The sequence below is a fragment of the Crocodylus siamensis genome, chromosome 2 (assembly GCF_052110815.1).
Source record: "Crocodylus siamensis isolate JL-2025a chromosome 2, ASM5211081v1, whole genome shotgun sequence".
Lineage (NCBI taxonomy): Eukaryota > Metazoa > Chordata > Crocodylia > Crocodylidae > Crocodylus > Crocodylus siamensis.
Window position 1 is genome coordinate 202467607 of NC_143396.1, and position 22475 is coordinate 202490081.

Here is a 22475-nt window from a genome sequence, read left to right on the forward strand (position 1 = left end):
AGCCTCAGTACCCAACTCTTCTATTAGCTATTTCATTCAGACCCTCATGTGAGCAATGACCAAAGGCCCTAGCTAGTAAAAATGATTTAAACATGAACGAGATTTTGAAAAAGAAGTCCAAGAGGTTTAAGAGCTTCTGGAAATCCTATTCCATGTCTAGGAAGTGTGGATCAAGCTGAAAAATGGCATGTCTTTCCCAATGCATAAAGAAGAGTTAAACTGGAACAATACCTTTATAGATTGTTAATCTCAATATATCTGAAACACTTCCCATTCATCCACTAATCATTTACAGTTGAGATTACTGCATTATTAAGACTATTAATTCATATTCCCTTTCTGGCACGCTAGGAGTATTTCACAATGCCTCATTGTAAGCAAAGGAAGAGAATAGTGACTTTTAGGTGGGATCCCAGATGTCTGTGTATGAGTGTGTTTGTATACACACACATATATATATGCACACACACACACATCCCACTATTTCTAAGACCAACCTTCATTTATTTGTATATGTATATGAGAACAAATCTTAGAAAGAGTGTTTGTATACATCTATATGGTGTATAGGTGTGTGTGCATGTATACACACTCTTTGTAAGACTAAGCCTCATATACATATACTGGTAAAAGTTGTTCTTTGAAAGTGTGTGTGTATATATTTATGTGGTGCCTCTACACATACAATTAATACAGAGCAATAAACTCTGGTGTGCATGTATATATATGGATGCATACGTATATATACATGTGCAAAGTGCTGCACAAGTGCAAAGCGCTGCACCTGGGTAAAAAGAACCACCAACACACTTATAGGTTGGGGGATGACCTCAGCAGCACAGCAGTGGAAAAGGATCTTGGAATCACAGTTGACTCCAAGATGAACATGAGTTTTCAATGTGATGAAGTGATCAACAAGGCTAACCACACTTTATCATGCATTAGCAGATGCGTGATGAACAGGTCCAAGGAGGCGATTCTTCCCCTCTATGCAGCTGTGGTCAGGCTGCAGCTGGAGTACTGCGTCCAGTTTTGGGCCCCGCACTTCCGGAGGGATGCGGAGAATCTTGAGAGGGTTCAGAGTAGGCCACTTGTGTGGTCAGAGGCCTGAAGGTAAGTCCCTACGAGGACAGATTGAGGGACCTAGGTCTCTTCAGCCTTCGCAAGAGAAGGCTGAGAGGTGATCTTGTGGCTGCCTATAAATTCACCAGAGGAGGGCAACAGGGAATAGGAGATGCTGTATTTACTAGGGCACCCCCTGGAGAAACTAGGAACAATGGCCACAAATTGACAGAGAGCAGATTTAGGTTGGGCATTAGAAAGAACTTCACAGTAAGGGTTACCAGAATCTGGAATGGGCTTCCAAGGGAGGTGGTGCTCTCCCCTACCTTGGGGCTCTTCAAGAGGAGACTGGAGAAGTACCTGGCTGGGGTTGTCTGACTCCAGTGCTCTTTCCTGCCCAGGGCAGAGGGTTGGACTCAGTGACCTACTGAGGTCCCTTCTGACCCTAACATCTATGAATCTATGTATGTATTTACATATGTAACCCATGCTGGCATGCTAGGCTGGGTGATATGCCAGATTCTGGATCCTCAGGGTACCAGTAGCCCTGGGAGCTCCCCCAGGCAGGTCTGCTGATTGAGGTGTCCCACGGAGAAGTGTGTCCCTTACCTTCATGGCCCAAGAATTTACTCTAACTTCAAAAAACAACTCTGGTTTCTTTATTATACACAACTATACACAGAAAAGAAATGACTAAGCAAAAAACATAAAACTATATATACTATATAGTGTGTGTGTGTGTGTGTGTGTGTGTGTACACACACACACAAACATATACATACACACACACACACACACACCACTATAGTTAACAATAAAAATCACAACTTGAATACAATCTACAAATGCAACATTAAGTAAACAATTCCAACACACAAAGAGGTGAGGGCCTGCATGTGTCACACAGCCTCAACAGTTACATTCACCTAGTTATAACCTTTTTAAGACAGCTTCTCTTTGGGTTAAAATCCACTCCCATTGCAATAAATGGCAACACAGTTATTGCTATGGTCCTCCACTAGATGGTGGAGATAAGGCTCCTATTGCTCTGGGGACTCTGAACTCCTTTCTTCAGGTCGGCCACTGTGAGACAAGCCCCAGGTCCAGAGATGCAGGCAAATGGCTTCCTTTTACGTCTCTTGAAATCCACTATCTTCAAACTCTATGGGGTTATGTGTCCCCTCACACTCCCATGAGGTTTGTGCCTTTTAAGTCCAGTCTTCCTCTGGGGTTGTCTTCCTTCCCAAGACTTATACCTGCAGACAGGGGATTCTCCCCATCCTGCCCCAGCCCAGCAGGCCTTGGTTCCTGCAGTCCTGAGCCTTCCTAACTCAGAGAGGGCTCCCTTCTGCAGGTCTCTAACTCAGCAGCTTCTCCCAGCTCCCAGCCAGCCTACCAGCTTCTGCTGGCCATTCGCTTCCCCACTTCCCCCAGGGCACCTGTGTCCTGAAGCTGCACAGCTTCACACCCGGTGGAGCAATCAGCTCTTCATGGGGAAACACAGGCTGTCCTTCATCCTGCTATCTGTTCCCTGAGCAGGTTTCAGTTCCTGTCCCAGTGGTTGGGGGGAGAGGAAGACTGCATCTCTGCACCTTCTCTCCAGACTGGAATAGGATCCTCTTCTCTCACTCTTTTAATGGTTTTTGGCTGTTAGCCAATCAGAGCCCTCAGTTTGCAACAGGGGCTCTGGTGACAGTACAAATGATCCAATAAAAAGCGTGCATGGTGCACAGCATATTTTTCTGCCTGGAAAAGACATGGCACACTGTGCAAACATTTTGCCACCCTTTTGCAAAGGTTGTTAAGCATAGCATACCCACTTAGCTTGCAGCCTAGTGAGCTGTGCAGCTGTTACATGTATGTCTATACACATATATACACATGTATATATAAGGCTTAGAAAGAATGTACACCACATATACTGTACTTTAAAAGATAACCCTAGAACTATATTTTTTAACCATTAAAAAGCTTTACTTTATAAAGACAAAAATCACACAGAATGGGTGCATCTGACATGATAAACTCTGGAGTTCTTTCTAGATGTGCACCCGGGACAGCAGTACTTAGAGCCAGGGCATGGCAGGCCTGGGCTGGCAGTGGGCAGTGGCAAAGGGACTGGCTCAGACACGAGAATGCCTAATGTGGAGAGCTGTGTGGCTAGGCAGCAGGCACGGATCTGGCCCCCTGCTGCCTGGATTGACTGGGTGCAATTTACATATGTGTTTCAGTGCACTAAATGACCCTGCCATAAGATACTACTGTCAGCAACAGTACTATCTTACACAGAGTTAATTAGTTTTCTGTACCCTAACACCAGTGTAGGTGTTATGCTTTACTGAGGTGCTAATTTCATAGATTTCATAGACATCAGGGCTGGAAGGGACCTCGGGAGATCATTGAGTCCAGTCCCCTGCCCAAAGGGCAGGAAGTCAGCTGGGGTCATAGCATCCCAGCAAGATAAGCATCCAATTTACTCTAGAAGGTGTTCAGTGTAGGTGCTTGAACCACCTCCGCTGGCAGACTGTTCCAGACCTTGGGGGCTCGGACAGTAAAGAAATTCTTCCTTATGTCCAGCCTGAAATGGTCTTGCAGGAGTTTGTGACCATTCGACCTAGTCATCCCTTGGGATGCTCTGGTGAACAAACGTTCCCCCAGATCCTGGTCATCCCGATAAACTTACAGGTGGCCATCAGATCACCCCTGAGCCTACGCTTTTCCAGGCCAAAGAGTCTCATGTCTCTCATCCTATCATCGTAAGATCTGTTTTCCTGACCTCTGATCATGCGCGTGGCTCTCCTCTGGACTCTCTCAAGCTTCTCCACATCCTTTTTGAATTGTGGAGCCCAAAACTGGATGCAGTACTCCAGCTGCGGCCTCACCAAGGCTGAGTACAAGGGGAGAATGACATCCCGGGATTTGCTTGAGAAGCATCTATGGATGCAAGCCAGTGTTTTGGTCGCTTTATTAGCTGCAGCATCGCATTGCAGGCTCATGTTCATCTTGTGGTCAATGATGACCCCCAAGTCTCTTTCTTCCGTAGTGCTATCCAATGTAGCACTGCCGAGCCTATAAGGATGCTGCAGGTTTTTCTTCCCAAGGTGGAGAACCTTGCATTTTTCGGTGTTAAACACCATCAGGTTCTCGTCTGCCCATTTGCTGAGCTTGTCCAGGTCAGCCTGGATCAGCCGCCTATCTTCTGGCATGGATGCTTTGCCCCAAAGTTTGGTGTCATCGGCGAACTTGGCCAGTCCACTCCTGACTCCAATGTCCACATCATTAATGAAGATGTTGAACAGGATGGGTCCCAGGACAGAGCCTTGAGGGACCCCACTGGTCACAGGGCACCACGATGAGTGACTGCCATCAATTACAACCCTCTGGGTCCAACCACGGAGCCAATTTCCCAGCCAGCGGATCGTGGTGGAGCCAAGGCCACAACTGGCCAGTTTGGCCAAGAGGTGATCATGGGATACCAGACTGAAGGCTTTTTTGAAGTCAAGATATATGACATCAATCTCTTCTCCCTCGTCCAGGTGATAGGTCACCTGGTCATAGAAGGAAATGAGATTGGTCAAACAAGACCTACCCGCAACAAACCTGTGCTGGCTATCCCTTAGGATGTTAGCCTGGGCCAGTCCATCAAGGATGGCCTCCTTAATACACTTTTCTAAGATCTTCCCCAGGATAGAAGTCAGGCTAACGGGCCTGTAGTTAGCCGGATCCACTCTCCTCCCTTTCTTGAAGGTCTGTGGGCCGGAGGAGCTCTGGGATCCTCTCCACAATGTCTCAGATGCGGGCCCCCGGGAAGCAGCAGACTGCCCAGGCTAAGCGGTCGGGGCAGCAGATTGCCCCCTCAGTCCCCCCCAGGATGGAGTCTCCCACAACAAACACCTTTTGTTTTGTCTTGGGGTGAGTGGGGGCAGTAGCTGTGGTTGAGCCTGGGTTGCCTGCGGGAGCTGGCAACTGAGCAGGCTCTGCTGGGGCTGCAAGAGGTTCGAACCTGTTGCTAAGCTCCAGCAAGAGAGGGGCCTTGGTGCGGCGGGCCTTCGGGCCCTTGACCACCTTGGTCCATGCCCCTGACTGGGCAGAGTGGGAGGTCCCAGAGTCCTCCTTAGTCCTGGAGGGAGACGGTGCTCTACCCTGCGGCTCCTGGGGGAGAAGGGCCTGGCAGTAGGAGTCTATTCCTGCTCGCAGTCCCTGATGGCACGCAGTCTCTGGACTGTGGCCTGGAGCTCCTCCAGCTGGTGCACCAGAGACCCCAGTAGGGAGCAGACCCCACAAGGGGAGGTGGCCATGCTCCCGGGCCCCAGAGGCTGAAAAAGAGACAGGCAGCCCCTGCAGCCAAGAGCTAGGGGCTCCGTCTGCGTGGAGCCTGGGACCATGGGCTCTGTCTGGGTGGGTGTCTCTGAGGTGCCCAATGCGGGGGCCGCAGAGCCTGAGGGGACCCTCGGGGTGCGGTGCGTGCCCATCCGTGTCATGCCTCTGGTAGGCTGGCTATGGCTGGGACTGGATACTCTGGGGGATTCGCAGGCAGGGTCTCGTGCCCTCCCATGCCCTCTCCTGCGTGAACTCTGCGCTAACTCAAGCGCCTGTTTATGCAGCCTGTTCGCGTGGCTCCCTGGGGGGCTGGGCCAAGTAGGGGCCTGGGTGGGGGCTTGACCCAGCCTGGATCCATGCAGCTGCCTCCTCCCAGGGAGCAAGGAGTTAACCCCATCCCACCACGAGCCCGCTTACCTCCGGCTGTGTTGGGGGTTGGCAGGGGGCTCTGCAGGTGCTGAAGGGGAGTCTGGGGGACTTCGGAGGAGCGGGGGTGCAGCGGGCTTCACCCGCACGTCTCTCACTGCTCCGGAGCCTAACTGAGCTTTTTTCCCTGTTTGGCGGGCCCTTTTAAACTGCGCATATGTGCAGTGGGCCTGCTGTCAGGGAAAGCTGATTTCTTAGGCCAGGGGGGCCCTGCCTGTGATTTGGGGGGCCCTGCCCTACAGGAGGGGGACTGGTGAGTACCCCACTCCTTCTATTCTCTCTCCCTGGGGGGCTGGGCCAAGTAGGGGCCTGAGCGGGGCCTTGACCTGGCCCGGCTCCACGCAGCCGCCTCCTCCCAGGGAGCGAGGAGTTAACCCCTTCCCACCATGAGCCCGCTTACCTCCGGCTGTGCTGGGGCTCTGAGGCTGCTGGGGGGTATCTGGGGGGCTTAGGGGGAGCGGGGGCACAGCGGGCTTCACCTGCGCGTCTCTCACCGCTCCGGAGCCTGTCTACTCGAGAGTAAAGTGCATGTGTAGTTGCACCCTGTATGTTTTCTGATGGCTAATAACAGAAGTAAATCTTAAGTTTTGAAAGACGCTTCATTCATATACATAGCAGCACAGCCAAATTCTGACTAGTTTTCATAAGACAAAAGTATGTCCTGGATAAAATCTTACCTACCTCACAAACTGCTTTTTTGCTACTGTAAGAAATACTTTCTCTGAGATTTCCCAATACTCAGAATGAAAAACCTGAAGAGAATTATACTTAACTCTCATATTGGCAGGTACCTGAAGCTCATATTAGCACAGATGTGTATGTTTTCATTTCACAAGGAACATCATGTAAAAAAAAGTGTGTGAAACTTTCCAAGGAGAGACAGAAAACTAGGTTTCCAATCACCAATGAAATTCAATTGGATTTGGATGCTTGGCTTACTTTACTTGAGTCCTCTGAAGATCCCAATCATTGTTACGTTGCTCAAGGTATCCTTAATCCCTGTTCTCTTTCTCTTTTTAAGGGTCTGTAGCTGCGCGTGCTGGAGAGGCAGAGGTGGGAGCCTGGGAAAAGAATGGGAACTCATTCATTCTGGGGGAATGCAATGGAATCTTATGCTCTCATACATGTGCCCTTTTCCAACTCTAACAGCAGCGATGTTCGTTAGAATCCTTTGGTACTTGTAACAAGACAAGACTGTATACCTGCTGTAAAGGTTCCCTTGACTGTAAAGGTTCTCTCTTCCTTCTACTAACAGATAATTAATTTAGCAAATGTCTTGCATCTTTGTCCACAAGGCAAGATTCTCACAACGTTTTGGGCTACTCTTTGTCTTGTTCCTGAGTGCAGTCAGTAAAGCTCACATTCTCTCTCTTTACTACATTACTTCCAGGTGCCTTTTCACGTTCCTCTACCACCTTGGGCCAGTTTGAAATGCAAGCTCTGAGAACTGGTTTTTTAATGCCCTCTCATAGACTTTACTGTAGTGGACTCTGTGGGTGCCTACATACATGCTCCAACACATTCTAATTAGAACATGTTGAAGCAGACTTGATTAATCCATTATTTGAGTCTGCTCCGCTTTCTAATAAGAACACTTTAGCATCACCATAGTGTCATGTTTATAAGCCCCCGTGGGTTTAAAAATGGTCACTGGGGTGCTTTAACTAAATCTCATCTAATGAGCTATAGGAAAAGCATCCTAAAAATGACCATTTTTAAACACAGAGGCTTAATACATCTGATGCTGCATCATTTTGATTAGAGTGACTCTCTGGTAACCTGTCTAATTAAAACACCCCCGCCCCTAAGCATGTGTATAGGCAGCTGTGTCTGGATCTTTCCCAGCTTGCTCGCTACTCTGAGGAATGCTCCATCTTGGTTTGTTCCTCAAACATCCAGCCACACTTATAAGATTCTGAGCCACTAAAATTCACTTGGTCCTGAATCAAAATCAATCCCGTGCAGCCATGTATGGATCTATAGGATAAGTCCGCTCCTACCCAGGCCCTTTTCCTTGACTGGAGAAATGGAGGAGAACACCAACTAGGTCCTTATCCTCTTTATCCTTTCACCCAGAGTCCTGTAGTCACTTTTGATCTGTTCAGGGTCACCTGCCAGTATCATTGATGCCCACATAGATGAGCAGCATGGGGTAGTAGTCAGAGATATGGGTGAGTCTTAGTAATCCTTCTGTGACATCTTGGATCTGGGCTCTAGACAAGAAACAGACCTCCTGACAAACAGACAACAGGTCAGGCTGGCAGATGAATGCCTACAGAATGGAGTCTCCCACCATAACCACCCATTGCTTCCTTTTGGTGGCAGCAGCCTTGATCCTCCCAATCTTGGGGGTGCCTGGCCTGATCTCCTCCACCAATGGAACTTGATCCTCTGTTGCTAGGCCTCTATCTGTTTTCCAGGCTTCAGGTGGAGATGAAGACTTCTCCACTGCTGCAGGTGGAGATGAAGAGTTCTAATTGCTGCCAGAGGTCACAAGCTACCAGCTTCTACCTGCTTGGGAGTCCATGCCTTCTTTCTTCTTCAGTATTGCCTCTGAAAGTCCTTCCTCTGCAGTCCTAGAGGTCTCCTCCAGCATTGAATTGATGAAGACCTCATGGTGGGGGATGCTTTGGAGCCTTGCCATCTCCTCCTGTAGCTCTCTTGCCTGCTTCCTGGTTGACACACCAGGAGGCACCACTCAAATCCCACCTGTCACTGGAAGGAACCTGCAAGCTGCAGTTCATTCTCCTGATAACAGGCCTCTGTTTCCCCAGCAACTTTAGATAGCACTCTTCTTTTCTCTCGTGGTTAGTACAGTAGAGATTGTAACTTCTGATTTATTAACTGACTTGACAACTTCTTAATCTCAAGTGGCATTCATAGGGATGCAAGATAAGCCACAAATAGTTGTCACATATTGGTAAAAGATAATCCCTTGAAAGAGTGCAAAAAGACTCATAGCAGCACTGTGCAGCTGGATAGTATTTTATGCATTATTTCTTTCACCACCTACTGAATGGCAGTTTGTTCAGCTGGTAGTGCCCCTATTATGAGGTCAGTTATTGCACAATGACAGCTACCTTGTGAGATGATCATCAGTGCCTTTTCATAATTTCATTAGCATTTCAGGGATTTTTTTTGTCATAATTTCTGAAGGGGCTTTTTACAGTCACTGTCTTATCCATAAACTAGTTTACACAGATTTTTAAACCAAGCACCCGGAACCAGCATCAGCTGCAGATGCAGGTGGTAGCTTCCCCCTAGTTCTCAAAGCATCTGCCTAAGCCCATTTTTGGCATAGATGGGTGTGCAATAGGTTGAACCTGCTGAAGCTGCTTCCCCAGCCTCATTTCCCACCCACCCCCACCCACCTACAGCCTCATCCCATATAGAGAAGTTTGGTGAGCTCTTCCAGGAGAAGCAGTGGGCGAGGGAGGGTGCTGACCTGGCTCCAACAGCTCCTTATTTGGCTTGTGGGCCCAAAAAGTTGCCCACCCCTGACTTATACTATAAAAAGAAGAACTGGGAAGAAGTTCCACAAATGCTGCTTGTGGAATTGTTTCAACTGTCTATGACTGCCTCTCATAGACTTTCCTTCAGGACATCATAATCCTAGCTGCTTAGTATTTCAATAGCTTTGGAATACAAGCTTAAGGCTGTGCTCTAATGGGGAGCAGTTCTGAAACTACAAAATATTGATTATCAAAAAATATCCCAGCATGAAATGAGCATGTAGGCCTCAACCTTTATTCAAGCAGGTAGGTAATTTCAAATGTTTCTTCATGCTTGGTTGGGAATTTGTAAAAGTGCTTTATGAAGGTACTAATTTTCATGTACCAAATCAGAGTTTAGCATGTACACCAAAAATATCACATTTTGGGAATATATCCACTTTTCCAATTTTGTAAAATTGTGCTAAGTGCTAACTATTTAGTCTTCAGTCTTGACTAATGAAAGGTCACAAGAAGCTACAACTGAAGAAGAGCTACCAGTCTCTCATCAATATGGTAATTCTTTGGGGCTGTAGTTACTAAGCCAGAGAATTATATTACTCTGGCATTCTGGAGAACAGCGTCAGAAAGCAGCTATTTTATAGCTAAGGAAGAATTTTTCAAGGTTGCAGGCACAATGTCAACCCCATGCAAGCCTATGGGGACTTTCAGCCACCAGGTCAACCCCATGCTGCTGCTGCTGCCCCATACCACCTCCAGGTCACCCTAGGCCTGTGGGGTGGTGATGGCGGCACTGGGGAGGAGCTCAGGGCAACCCCAGTGTAGGCTCTGGGCAGCCACAGCCAGAAGGGCCCCATAAGAGGCAAGTGCACCCACTGCCAAGCCCAGGTGCCCAACACTGGCTACTGTTGCTCATCATGGACAGGCCACCTCTCTGTCTCTGTCTGCCCTTTCATCCCCTTCCAACCCCACCTTTAGTCCCATTCCCCTCCCCCCTGCAACCACACCTACCCCACGGCCTTGTAGCTTACACCAGCTCCCAGGCTGTATGCCAGAAGTAGCACTGGGTGGGTGCTGCCATCAGCTGTGGATGCAGGCAGTAGCTTCTCCCTGGGGATCAGGAGATCCTCCATGGTCTGCTACATCAGTGCATCAGCTGCAGTCCCAGGTAGTTGCCCTGATCTCTGGTGGGAACCTGTATGTAGCATCCACAGCTGATGCCAGGTGCACATGGCACTGCTTCCAGCATGTGGGGCAAGGGCTGGTGTAAGTGGACAGGGCCAGGATGTGCCTGCTTGCCCGACACGATGCAACAACTGGAACCACTGACTCTATGGGCCATATCCTATGACTTTGCAGCCACCAACCTGCAGGCTGGATACAATCAGTTGGTGGGATGGATCTGGCCTGCAAGCTGTACTTTTCCACCCTTGGTCTAAGGTTTTGGTATTTTATTCCATGAGGAAATCAAGGTGCACCTCGCTCAGAAATTCTGGTTTTCACAGAGGCTGTATCACATATATGGCTTTCCTGGATCCCTATCATGATGGGCCCTTTGGTTGATTGCCCTTGAAAAAAGGATGTCCAATCCAACAGAAGGGTCTCTAAGAGATAGCTGGAGCATTGGCTGTGGCAATCACCCTGAAGAATTTTGGCAGGATGATAAGGTGGCTGGGTGAGCGCCATGCATTCTAGTGCCTATCATGGAGACAGCTGGCTTCTATTAGCTTGGAGGAAATGTTATGCATGGAATTATTTACTCTGACCAAAGTCCATAAAATTTGACATGGATTATATGCAAGGGAGACAAACACAACACATATTGAACTTTAAGAATTTATTAGTTATAATTGCAACATACAGACGCAGGTGATCTGCAACTAGTTTTTAAAGCTGACAATATTTACTTATTAGGCATTAAAAAGCCTTGAATTAATTTGTTTAAATTATTTAAAAGATATATTTCAAGTCCTAAATGCTGAATAGCAAATATATAAAACATTCTGCTTATTGATCTCCACCATTATCAGAGAAACTTTTAAAATATATGTTTACTATAAAAAACCCCTCTTCTTTTAAGGTATGCAAAAATGTTGGCTTCTGTGGCACATCCAACCACAGGGGCCAAATTAAAATCAGGTAGCGGTTATGTTTTCCCATTAGTCTGAATTATGACACCCTGCACCTATGTTCTTTAGAGGCTAGTTACAGACATTATACTTTTACCAGTATAAGTGATTCAAAACTGGTCTATACTCATAACAGAAAAGAAGTTTAGCACACAAAACCATTTTATACCTGTAACAGAACAGAAGTTGAGCACACGCCATGTGTAGAGGAAACGAAAGCCATGTGTGCATAAGACTTTAAAGCAGGCTAAATGCTTTTTCATCACTTTAATGGTGTCAGTGTTTGCACGCTTCAGCAGTGTATTGCACATTAATTTCAGCTATTGTAGGAAATGTGGTGGTGTAATGCGCCTTTGCTGCACCCCAGGTCATTGCTGCCCTTGCCCCCCGGACCCTGCCTGCCTGAGCTGCATGGAGGCCTGGTGCTTCCCTCCACGGCTGGTGCGACCCCTGGAACTGCCCAAGCCAGGTGCCTGCACGTAGGTGCCACTTGGCGGTGGGGTTGCTCCTGCCATGGAGGGAAGCATGCCTCCCCCCCAGCCCAGGGACTGCTCTGCCCACCAGCAGCTTGCCCTCCCTTCCCTGCAGCTGGAGAGGCAGGTAAGTCAGATGTGTGCACAACATGGGGGTTTAATCAGCCTTAAATTGAAGTGGTATTTTTAAAAACCATGCTTCAATTTAGGGCCCCCGTTTCAACTACACACACCCACATAGACTAGTTTTAAAATGGTGGAATCCAGTTGAAGATGTGCCCTTCCCTCCTCTGCCCGTCCCCCCCACACCAAAAGGCAAATGTGTGTTGTATTTGCTACCTGATCTAGACTACGCTGCTTACAGAAAACCGTGTAGCTTAGATCGATTCGGCTTTGGGCTTATTGAACATCTGTATCTACCCTCTGTGCAGGTTGGCATTTTGGCTTCTCATCAGGGCAGTGAGAGTATTTGTACAGAAAGACTAGCTCATTATACATCAGTAGCACAACCATATGAAGGTAGTACTTATCTACAGAGAGCTCAGATCACAGGAATGGTGTATACTGCAGCACCAACAGGTAGATTACATTTGCATTGTTGTCACAGGCTAATGTCAGATTCCTCTGTTGCAAAACTGTGTGTCTGAGAAAAACAGCAAATGAAGCATGGAGGTGAGGATAAGGGTATTTAAGAAAAAGTGGAAAAAGTGGTTTGTGGTCACTTAGAGCTGCAAAAGAATGGACGAGAACAAGGTGGTACCAAAAGCTACCTGGAGAAGTAGGCTACCTAAAATGCTTTGTAAGTAGTTTGTTTCATCTGCTGGCTTCTGCAGACAGATTTGCTCCCTGAGAAGCTGCTCAGCCAGTCTTCCCCAAGCAAAGAGTGTTTTAAAAACCCAAAACCAGAAGCTTTCTATCCTGTGTCAGACATGAGGAAGGGAGCCACTTTTGCTCTGGCCATGGCATAGTATCCGGGCACCTCGTAGCAGCACACAATTCCACTCACAGCTTGCTTTCTCCTCTTCTCTGATTACTCTTCTGGGAGCTTTTCAAGCTCCCACTGGGGCACTCCCTGTATAGCCAAATACCCCACAACTGGGCTTTCTCAACACAGCTGCCTGTCCTGTTACATATTTACAGGGAAATTTGGTCCTGACATATACAACTCAGGATGGGTACTAGTTCTGAGTGTTTGCCTGTTTAAAGACTAAGTTCCCAATTTAGAAAAATACTTAAGTTGTTGCCTAATTTTAGTCATATGCTTAAAATGTATTCAGGGTTATGGGGCTTAATGTGTTCTTAAGTGCTATGGCACTAGGTTTTAGAAAAAGTATAAAACACTCTGGCTCTGATTCAAAAGCTTGCTTAACCACTAACATGTGTGTTGTTCATGTATTTAAGTGCACTGCTAAATTTAGGCCTGCATGTAGACAGTGACCAACCTCTGACCCTACTAAAGTCAGTATGAGATGTACTTTAGACCAGAGGTTCCCAACCTTTTTTTGCCGACCCGCTGCTGAGAGCAAAGAGTGGTGGCGGCGGCTTGGGGGCATGGGCAGGGGAGCTCTCAGCACACAGTGCGGCTCATCTTTTGTGTGCAGCACCACTGGCATTGCCCTCGCAACCCTCATTTGAGTCACAACCTAAGGTTGGGAACTACTGCTTTAAAATCTAATGCAGTCAAATTTTGGCCCCACAAAATTAAGAGTAGAGAAAAATGTAACATTCACACAAGGAGTTGAGAAAAAGGGAGGAGTCGTGTATTTTAAACATATCACCACTTTTTTACATTCAGGTTTAATTTTTTTCTGCTGAGGTGCTAGACACATGTATCACTGGTGAACACAGTTAAGTATTTTAAAGGAAAACTATGTTTGCTCTAGGATGGGCGTTATTAGTTTTTTTTACCAGTTCGGTGACTTGAAGTCTGAAAACAGGTGAATCCATCAAATTTAACATAATAGCTTCATTTCAACAACAAAAATATAACATAAATTTATAGCAATACAGTAGTTCCCATAATTCTTATGATAGAAATATACAGCTTATGGCCCCTGGCATGCATTACATTTAAGATATGATTAACCAGTTATTCATGCCTTAAGTTGCTACCTGGCTACACGTTAATGCCATTAATAAAACAGAATAAAGTTATTATATACAAGTTATTACACAAAAATGTGTGGCTGGTTCCTATCACACTATTAACTGAATGTGTGGCTAGGCTGGGACACCCAGCAACAGGGTGTTCCCCCATGTTGGAAGGCCCATTAGCTGATGGGGCTCCCAGACATGGGGGTGGACCTCATGGCTCGCCCTGAACTGGAAATGAAGCATGATGGCATCTGCTGCTGATTCCCACAATCACTCTTCCTGCCATGCATATGTGAAATGGCAGAAAGTGTGATTGTGGGGATTTCACATCAGACCCCATCATGCCTTTACTTGCACATCTGCCAGGGACCTTAATCATGTTCAGGTCCTGGCACAGGCTGTTTGCATTGGGTGTGCATAAAACAAAAAAGCATTTCCCCCCCAAACTTTCAGTGTTTAGAATAAAGATGCTAAAAGCCTGCTTTAAAGATATCCAAGTTTATTACTGAAAAAATGCAATATTAAAATGTGTATGATACAATACGTAGTTGCATTTGTACATGTAAACCTTAATAAAGTAAACAGCATCTCAAGGACAAATTTATGCCAAAAGTGTCTTACAACAGTTAATCAGATCAGCCACTTTCCAGGAAAAAAAAAAAGCCTTTGCCTTTATATGTCAAATAAACATTTTTCTGTGCAAACTGTTTAAGTTTAAGGATATTAATTGGGTCATAAAAACTTATCTGAAACCTAAAATGAAAATCAATAATTCACAGACCGGGGGAATTTTAGCACGTAGTACTTGAAAGTCAATTTTTTAAAAACATTTTGTGGTAATTATTGCAATTTTATTTTAAATAGTACTTAAAAAATTTGGATTTGTAAATAGAAAAAATAGAGGAAATTTCATTCTAATTCTTTACTTAGAAAGCAAGTTGTATTTAAATATTACGTAAATTTCAAATATATACACATATTTATTTAGAAATCTTTTATGATCGTGATATTGCAAGTCAGCCAGGACTATTAGAGTAAAAATGATTTACCGGTAACTATGTTATTTACTAAGATTTTATTTTCTACACAAGATTTTTTTCAAACAACTGAAATTTCAGTGATACTAACCTAGGTAGAAATCAGAATAAACAGTTTGGCAGATTGTACAAATACAAAATTCAGAGTAATCTAAGTCAAACACAAAATTAAAAAAAATGAATTTTTTTCTTTTTTACCCATTTTTTAAAAGAGCAATTATCATATTCTCAGAAGTCTAAATTTTCTCTTCTTTAGACTGCATTGGGTTCAATGCCAATTTCTTATGAATTGGCATCTTCATAAATTCATGGCAATATCAATGAAAAACCATGGAGTAAATATTACCATACAAAGGCTATGACAAAAAGTTACTGTGAGCCAATGGAGATATCATAAGATACATTTTTCAATGCAGTGCAGACAGCTTCAGTTATATGAATACTTAACATTTCATAGCTAAATTACCATGCTGCATTAAAAATTACCTCTATAATAGGAAATAGCAAAATGATTCCTATGCACTCCATTGCTGTGCTATCTTGAAAAAGTTGTGCTGTCATTGCCAAGTTGTGCTGTCATGCCATGGTAATGCCATACCATGCCAATAGAAATTGGTAGGAAATAAATTTACAATGTCAATAGAATGAAGTTTTCAGTATAAATTAAAATTGCTATGATCATTTCAAAATGAGGCCAATAAAGTTGAGTTTTATATGCTACAATTATACAGAAAGGCAAGGACCCCTACAAATACAGTAGTTTAAGAGTGATTAAACTGCATGCGAGTGAGTGAGAATTTAGCACTGCATAGGCAATTCTAGAGACTACTTTTCTAACAGTACAGATAGCAGCAGTGCATGCGTCCCTACACTACTCCTTCAAAGTGCATCCTGACATGGAAGAAACATAAGACAGATCAGTAGTTTTGATTTTTCATTACTATGGCTTCTCTGATGTGAATGACAACAAGGGAACCTTTTCTGGTGGACATTTTTTCCTCCTTCTTTTAGATACAGGGTAAAAAAAAAAGAAAAAGAAAAAAAGAACACTAGTTCTGCACAAGCTAGCACTGAACCATTACCAGTAGGTCAACACTTGAATGCCATTCCTGGTATTTCCTTCAGGCACTGAATCTGATTTAATTACCTCAGCTGCTTCCAGTTCCAGAGCTAGGACAGGGTATCCATGGCACAGCACTATCTCACACCTTTGTGATAAGTCATTTTTCTGGAGAGTGGACTTGACTCTCAAAAGTTACTAAGAAGTTACTTCACTGGATAACACCTATGTTGGATCTGCTTAGTTACCTAAAGATGAAAGATACTATATCTTATCAATGTCCTCAGCCATCCAGATGAGGCTGAGGACATTGCTCACACTAAACATTTGCCCAGAGTCTACAGTGAACCACAAAAGGAAAGGAAACAGCATGATATAGAGCAAGGGTGGGCAATTATTTTGGGCGGAGGGCCGCTTACTGAGTTTTGGCAAGCCATTGATGGCTGCATGATAGGCAGGTGGGCAGATAAATATTAATTTTTAAAATTTGTTAGGGGCCCTGCTGGCCGGACAGAATGGCATAGAGGGCTGCTTCCGGCCCCCAGGCTGCATTTTGCCCACCCCTAATATAGAGTCCAAACCAACACACACTCAGGCCAGTGGGAGATCCATATTGTTTGGTAAGTGAATTGCTGCAGCTTTGGATTGTTACTTTCCAACACTGTAAAACATTTAACTACATAGGAAGAATATGGGAAGAACCAAAGGTGTTTTTAAACTGCTTAAGTGACTTTAAATGGGGCTTAGGTCCCTAAGTTTTTTTTATGTGGTTTTGAAAATGTAACCTTTTACAGGCCATTTCTAGCTAAACTAGCCATGCTATGTGATATAACAGACAAAAGTATTTTATTTCTCCAAGTATAATAGTCTGCTTTGATACAAAACTCCCTGTAATTTTTAGCCTCAGAAGTAAATTATGTAAACATTATTAAGACATGGGGACTGTAAAAATTTCAGATCTTTGTCCTGAATGATCTTCTCTGTCTCGTGTGATAATTTTACCAAAAGGAAAGATTTCCTTTGGCATATTATACTGTTTTATTTGGAATTTTAGGTGATTCTATAAACCAAACTAGGCTGCACTATCATCTATTTGTATCTTTATCTCATTCTTTTTATATGTAGGAATCAACTTGAGGAGGCAGCTGTCTGATTTCTCAGGCAGATTTCAGGGCTGGCTGCCATTTTTAAGGGCCTACTGTGGCTGCCTCCCCCCATGCCTCTGATTGGCCGAGGGCCCCCCCGTGGTCCGCCCCTCCATACTGATTGTTTGCAAAGGCTGCCCATCATGCACCCCTCTGGGGAGCCAGCATTTTACTTCCAGTAATTTTGTTTTTGTGGATTTCGTGGACATTGTCTGCTTTTCCAGGCAATATTGGATTTGGCATTTAGAGCAAAATCCATGGAATCATGATTTTGATAGGTCCCTACTTATATGAGATTTAATACAGAATCCACTTAGTCATATCATTACGTTTCTAATTTAATTATTTATGTTACATGTAGTTTTATAAAGCTGTAGCTCACCAAATTTCAGAGAGCGAGTTTACAATGGTTTAGCAACTAAACTGAAGCTAAACTGAAATTATCTACATCAGAGTAGCCATATAATATTGTCTTTTCTTTTCTTAAGAGACATTTCAACTGAGAAATAAGAAAGAACTGTTAATGTATATGTCCCACTGAATGAACTCGATTATGATAATTTAAAAGAACTCATTTCATAAAACAATATAAGCAAGGATAGATCAATGACACTGTATTCCATATTGAAGATTACCCCATAAATTCTCTCAGTTAATACAAACTTTTGTAGCTTGCAGTGGAACAAGTCAAACTGTGAAAAACCCCCAATGAAGATTACTTGTAATAATTTACATTTTGGTTACTTAGGGTGAACCAACAAGTAAGAGCCAAATATTGCAAATACGAATGGAAAAACCAACAGTAGCTGTAACACCATGGTTCCCAAGCTAATTTTCTTTCTACAGAGCATTCCTTAGAAGAAGCCTTTAGGGATGCATCTTTTGAAATGCACAATACTTGGGTTCTTTATATAATAACGAAACACCATATTTCTAAGGAAAAGCTATTACAGTTCATTATCTTCATGGAAACTTTAGCCTTAAGATCACTTGCAAAATTTGTTCCAAGTCTTGAATGATACTTGGGTGTGGAAATGGGGGTGGGGGGAGGGAGAGCAAGAGATGTATATTACATGTGTGCCCTGTTTGCTAATCTGAGCACTTTCACAGAATGCCTAAATATAGCAGTCACCATATTAGCCTTTTGATGGACACTCACAATCTAAAGTCAATTTGATAGGCCACAGTGGACTGTCACTCCCTATACAGTAATCTATATTGGACATTCCCTATAGTGATTCATTCTTTTTCAGCAGAAGAGGGAACTATGTAATTTTGAGGCTGATATAACAAAACTCTTGAATCGAGCTCTGTAAAAATAATTGTTTTTCTTTTTCAAATCACCAAATTCTGACCTCACACATTAGGCACAAATTTAAAAAAGTAGTAAAATAAGAATGGTAAATAGCAGATGCATTTTTTTATTTCTAGAATGAAAGTTCCTTTTGATTATATCAAGACACTGGTGTTCAGAGAAAAATAATTAAGACATTTTGGACTGGTAATTATTTATAGTATTTAAAAAAGCGGTATTATATCTGCCCATGCAGCCTCTCTAAAGGTACATGCATAGACCAAAGCTGTTACAGACTAGATCAGCATTGATCTAAAGCACTTTTGCACAGATGCTACCTTCTGAAGCTCTGCGGCTTTGGAGAATTCACAAATGCAGCTTTCATGCACAACCCATTTATACTGTTTGTCTGTTTGGAAAGACAAATATTTAGAATATGAAAATATAGACAACCAACATTCATGAAGTAGCTAATTCCTGAGGACAGAGTGTGCTGTATATCTTTGTAAGATAATCTGCATTCAATACAAACACGACACTACATGAAAACTAGCAGAAAGTTATTCTTAGCTAAAGCAAATGGCTATATACTGGTAAAGCCATGAGACATTTTAGATAAACTACAGAGAGAAAAGAACAGAGAGGCACACAATATAGTGGGCATGCTTGTGCTTTCCCAGTGCATAAAATTAACTGAATGCCAGATCTATATAACCCACTTTGCTATACTTGTTATTTCCAGGTTTAAAGATGTCACAGAAGGTTCATATATATCTTCAAATCCAAGACAATATTTATCCATCATGCCCAATCAGAATTTTTCTAGCTGCAAATCAATATGTGTTCATATCAACAACAAACTGAAGAAAACACAAGCAAAAATATTAATCATTATTTCTAATTTTGGCTAAATTTATGCCAAATCTTTCTGCCTTGATCCAGCCAGGGCATTTTGCATTTACATGAGACATTAAAAGTGAACTTATTTGTGACCTTAAGAAAAGAGTTATATTTTACAAATAGTGCACAAAATGACTTCATACTAGTTAATAGTTAAAACTAGATGGGGCTAGGGATGCTCTACTCTACAATACAAAATGGATATTTAATACATTAAATCATATAATACAGATATCTTAAGCACTGGACAGAAGCGCAGTAAGGATTTCTTATTAGGAATGCTATGGGATTGAAAAAACAGTGTAAACAGAATACAAAGGAATCCTTCCACGTAAATGGAAGCACAGGAGAGTCTGAGTTGAATGGGCCTGGTAAAATACAACTATTGGCTAATAAATTTTTATTATACCTGTCCCCTCCACTTTACCCTGCCATGCATTGTTATGGAAACCCATACAATGTGGTAAAAAAAAGCTGTAATTTCTCATTAACAGAGAACAGAATGTGTACCCATTGAAAACAAAAAGGGTCCTTTCAACAATTTCAATGGACTTTGGACTATTAAAATAATTTTCAAATACAAATTTTCCCTTTTTCAGTGATACTTGGAATAATGTAAGATGAATTTGTGCAAACAAATTCTGGAATCATTCACTCAAGCTAAATAAGGTATTCTGAGAAAGGAAATTTCAATTCTTCATGTCTGTACTTAATGAGCAATTTGCAGCTTTATCCTTAAGGTTAATGGTAGAGTTTGTACTTGCTATAGTTACTGTGCTTTCTTGCATATTAGCATGAATCTTAAAACCGAAACAAATTTTCTTTGATTTTTAATTCTTTCCCTCTGACATAAATAATAACCAGGCTTTAAAACTGTAAAAAAAGAAACTGGATGGTTTTGGTCCTGTCCACTCTCTCACAAATGAATCCTGCACACTTGTTTTAGTTTAGTGCTTCTTTTTTCACATATTATGAAATGTTCATAATAAAACACAAATTTCCACATTAAAATAACCTTAATTATAACCATAAGTAAGACTGCCCTATCCCATATGCAAGTGAGAACTGGAGTTCAATTCTGTATGAGAACATTTGTTTTTTTTCCTCTTTGTTGGTTTTGCAATTTTTTCCATCTTTAGAAAGCATAAAAAAGATCTAATTCTAACAGTAATATATAGATATCCTATTTCCATGCTTGGATTTATTTAGCCCAAGATAAGGAGTGCACATTACTGGAACAGAGACAGCACTGTTATAAAGTGCTCTGTTTTTCTTCCCCTGGACAAGCAAGACACAATGTTATACTGAATAGCTGATATATCTGCATAAGTTTGCATACTGTAAATAGTTAAGTGTATACTTGAAAAAAAATATTTCCACTGCAATAGGACATTTCAAGTCAACATTCTGTGAAGTCATAGAATTACTGTCCAGGTAGATCAAACAGAAAGTAATAGTGACACAATTATATATCTGCATGCTACATTATAGCATGAAAATGATCGCTCATTTATTTTGGAAGTATGCAGAGATGTTACTTTTTTGCATATCAGAATAGAAAGACTTCAGATAGCCACATTTATTTCCAAACGAAGCTGAAACATGGGCAATGCAGTGCATTTTTCAATGAATGGGTTATTTTTTGAATTTAGAATTTTTGGTTTTATTTATAAAGACAGATGATTCCTGCAAAATGATGTGCAAAACTTGAACTGCATAGTAAATATTAAATAGCCTCATACCCACCTTTTTAGGGCAGGAACACATCCACAATCTCAGCAAGAGACTAGGACAAACCTGACAAAACAATAAGCCTGAAGGATTTATATCAAGTTTATATCAAGTTATGGCCACATAGGCAACATTTACTCCTTTTTCAGAAGCATGGCAAATTAAACCGAGCAATCAAAAGCTGTAGAAGTTGTGGATATAATGTAATTTCTTTTTTCATCATGCTGTTACTGTAAAAGTTTTATAGACAATGACTATTTTTATTACATAGTGGATATCTTGATTAATAGCATGAAAAATAGAATTGTAACTTTTTTTATTGATGTGTCCAAAAAATTTCATTGTACTTTCACTTGAGCCAATAGCGACTCCCTGATATTGACCATAGACCAATTGATGCATAGACTTGATATTGACCATAGACCAATTGATTCATATGGCTATCCATTTTCTTCATTGGAAGCATGTATTTTCCAGTTGCTAGTAAAGCCTGCAGATATATATCCCAGCAGCAGCATATGTATACATTATGAATTCTGGCCCTTATTGCCAGATCCTTTCTTCATCTTAGACCTGCGTTAGTCAGTTTCCATATAATGTTTTTGCTGCTGCATAGTATCAGCTAAGGCCATTCATGGTGATACTGTTTCCCGTTCTTTTTCCTCTCCCTTTGCAAGTGCTCTAATTCAGCCTCGTACATCATTTCCTGGACTAAGTACTTCTCTCTTCTCATTCTGTCACACAAGTCTTTGGGCATGTCTGGGATCAGGTAGGCAATGAAAGACTTTATTCCAAAAACAAGGTGCTGAAAACAAGGACAAAAATAATTCATTCAAGGATGTTTAAGTTGTCTCTTCAAGGCCAAATCCTGATGACCCTGAAGTTGGTTACTCAAGCGAAACCAGGATTCTCTAACTACAGACTGCAGTGAATATTTTCAGAGAACCTTTCACATGAAAAGCCTAGTAGAATGCTAAAGATAAGGAAAAATATGAATTCCCTAGAATAAAAACTAGGAATATGTGTACATGGTATGGTGTAGCCATACCTAACTAGTGTAGGTAATAACAGCAGAAAAGAAACACACGGAAACACAAACCTTGGCTCAAGCAGGAACCAGAATATGCACCTAGACTGCTACTAAGTTTATATGCTGGCTGCTAGGAGATCTTCAAGCCTGAGCTTCTATGTCTTCATTGCTATTAAAACCATTGGGTACCTATACATTAGGAGTGTGCGAAACAGCACCACTTCGTTCTGACTTCCATTTCACCATTTTGATGGGGCAGTGTTTCATTTTGAGTTTCATTTCATTTCAAAAGCACTGTTCCGTTTCGTTTCATCGAAGCTGT

The 22475-nt window shown here is 42.7% G+C and overlaps 1 protein-coding gene across 3 annotated transcripts in view; it reads right to left on the reverse strand.

Moving 5' to 3' along the window:
* Positions 1 to 13711: 13711 nt before the first annotated feature.
* Positions 13712 to 22475, reverse strand: part of ANO3 (anoctamin 3) — a 293639-nt gene continuing 284875 nt past the window's right edge. For all 3 annotated transcript variants that reach the window (XM_090032834.1, XM_090032833.1, XM_090032832.1), the window contains one exon: positions 13712 to 21928. In XM_090032834.1, coding sequence (XP_089888960.1) covers positions 21746 to 21928 — 183 coding nt within the window. In that variant the 3' untranslated portion in view covers positions 13712 to 21745. The remainder of the gene's footprint in view (positions 21929 to 22475) is intronic.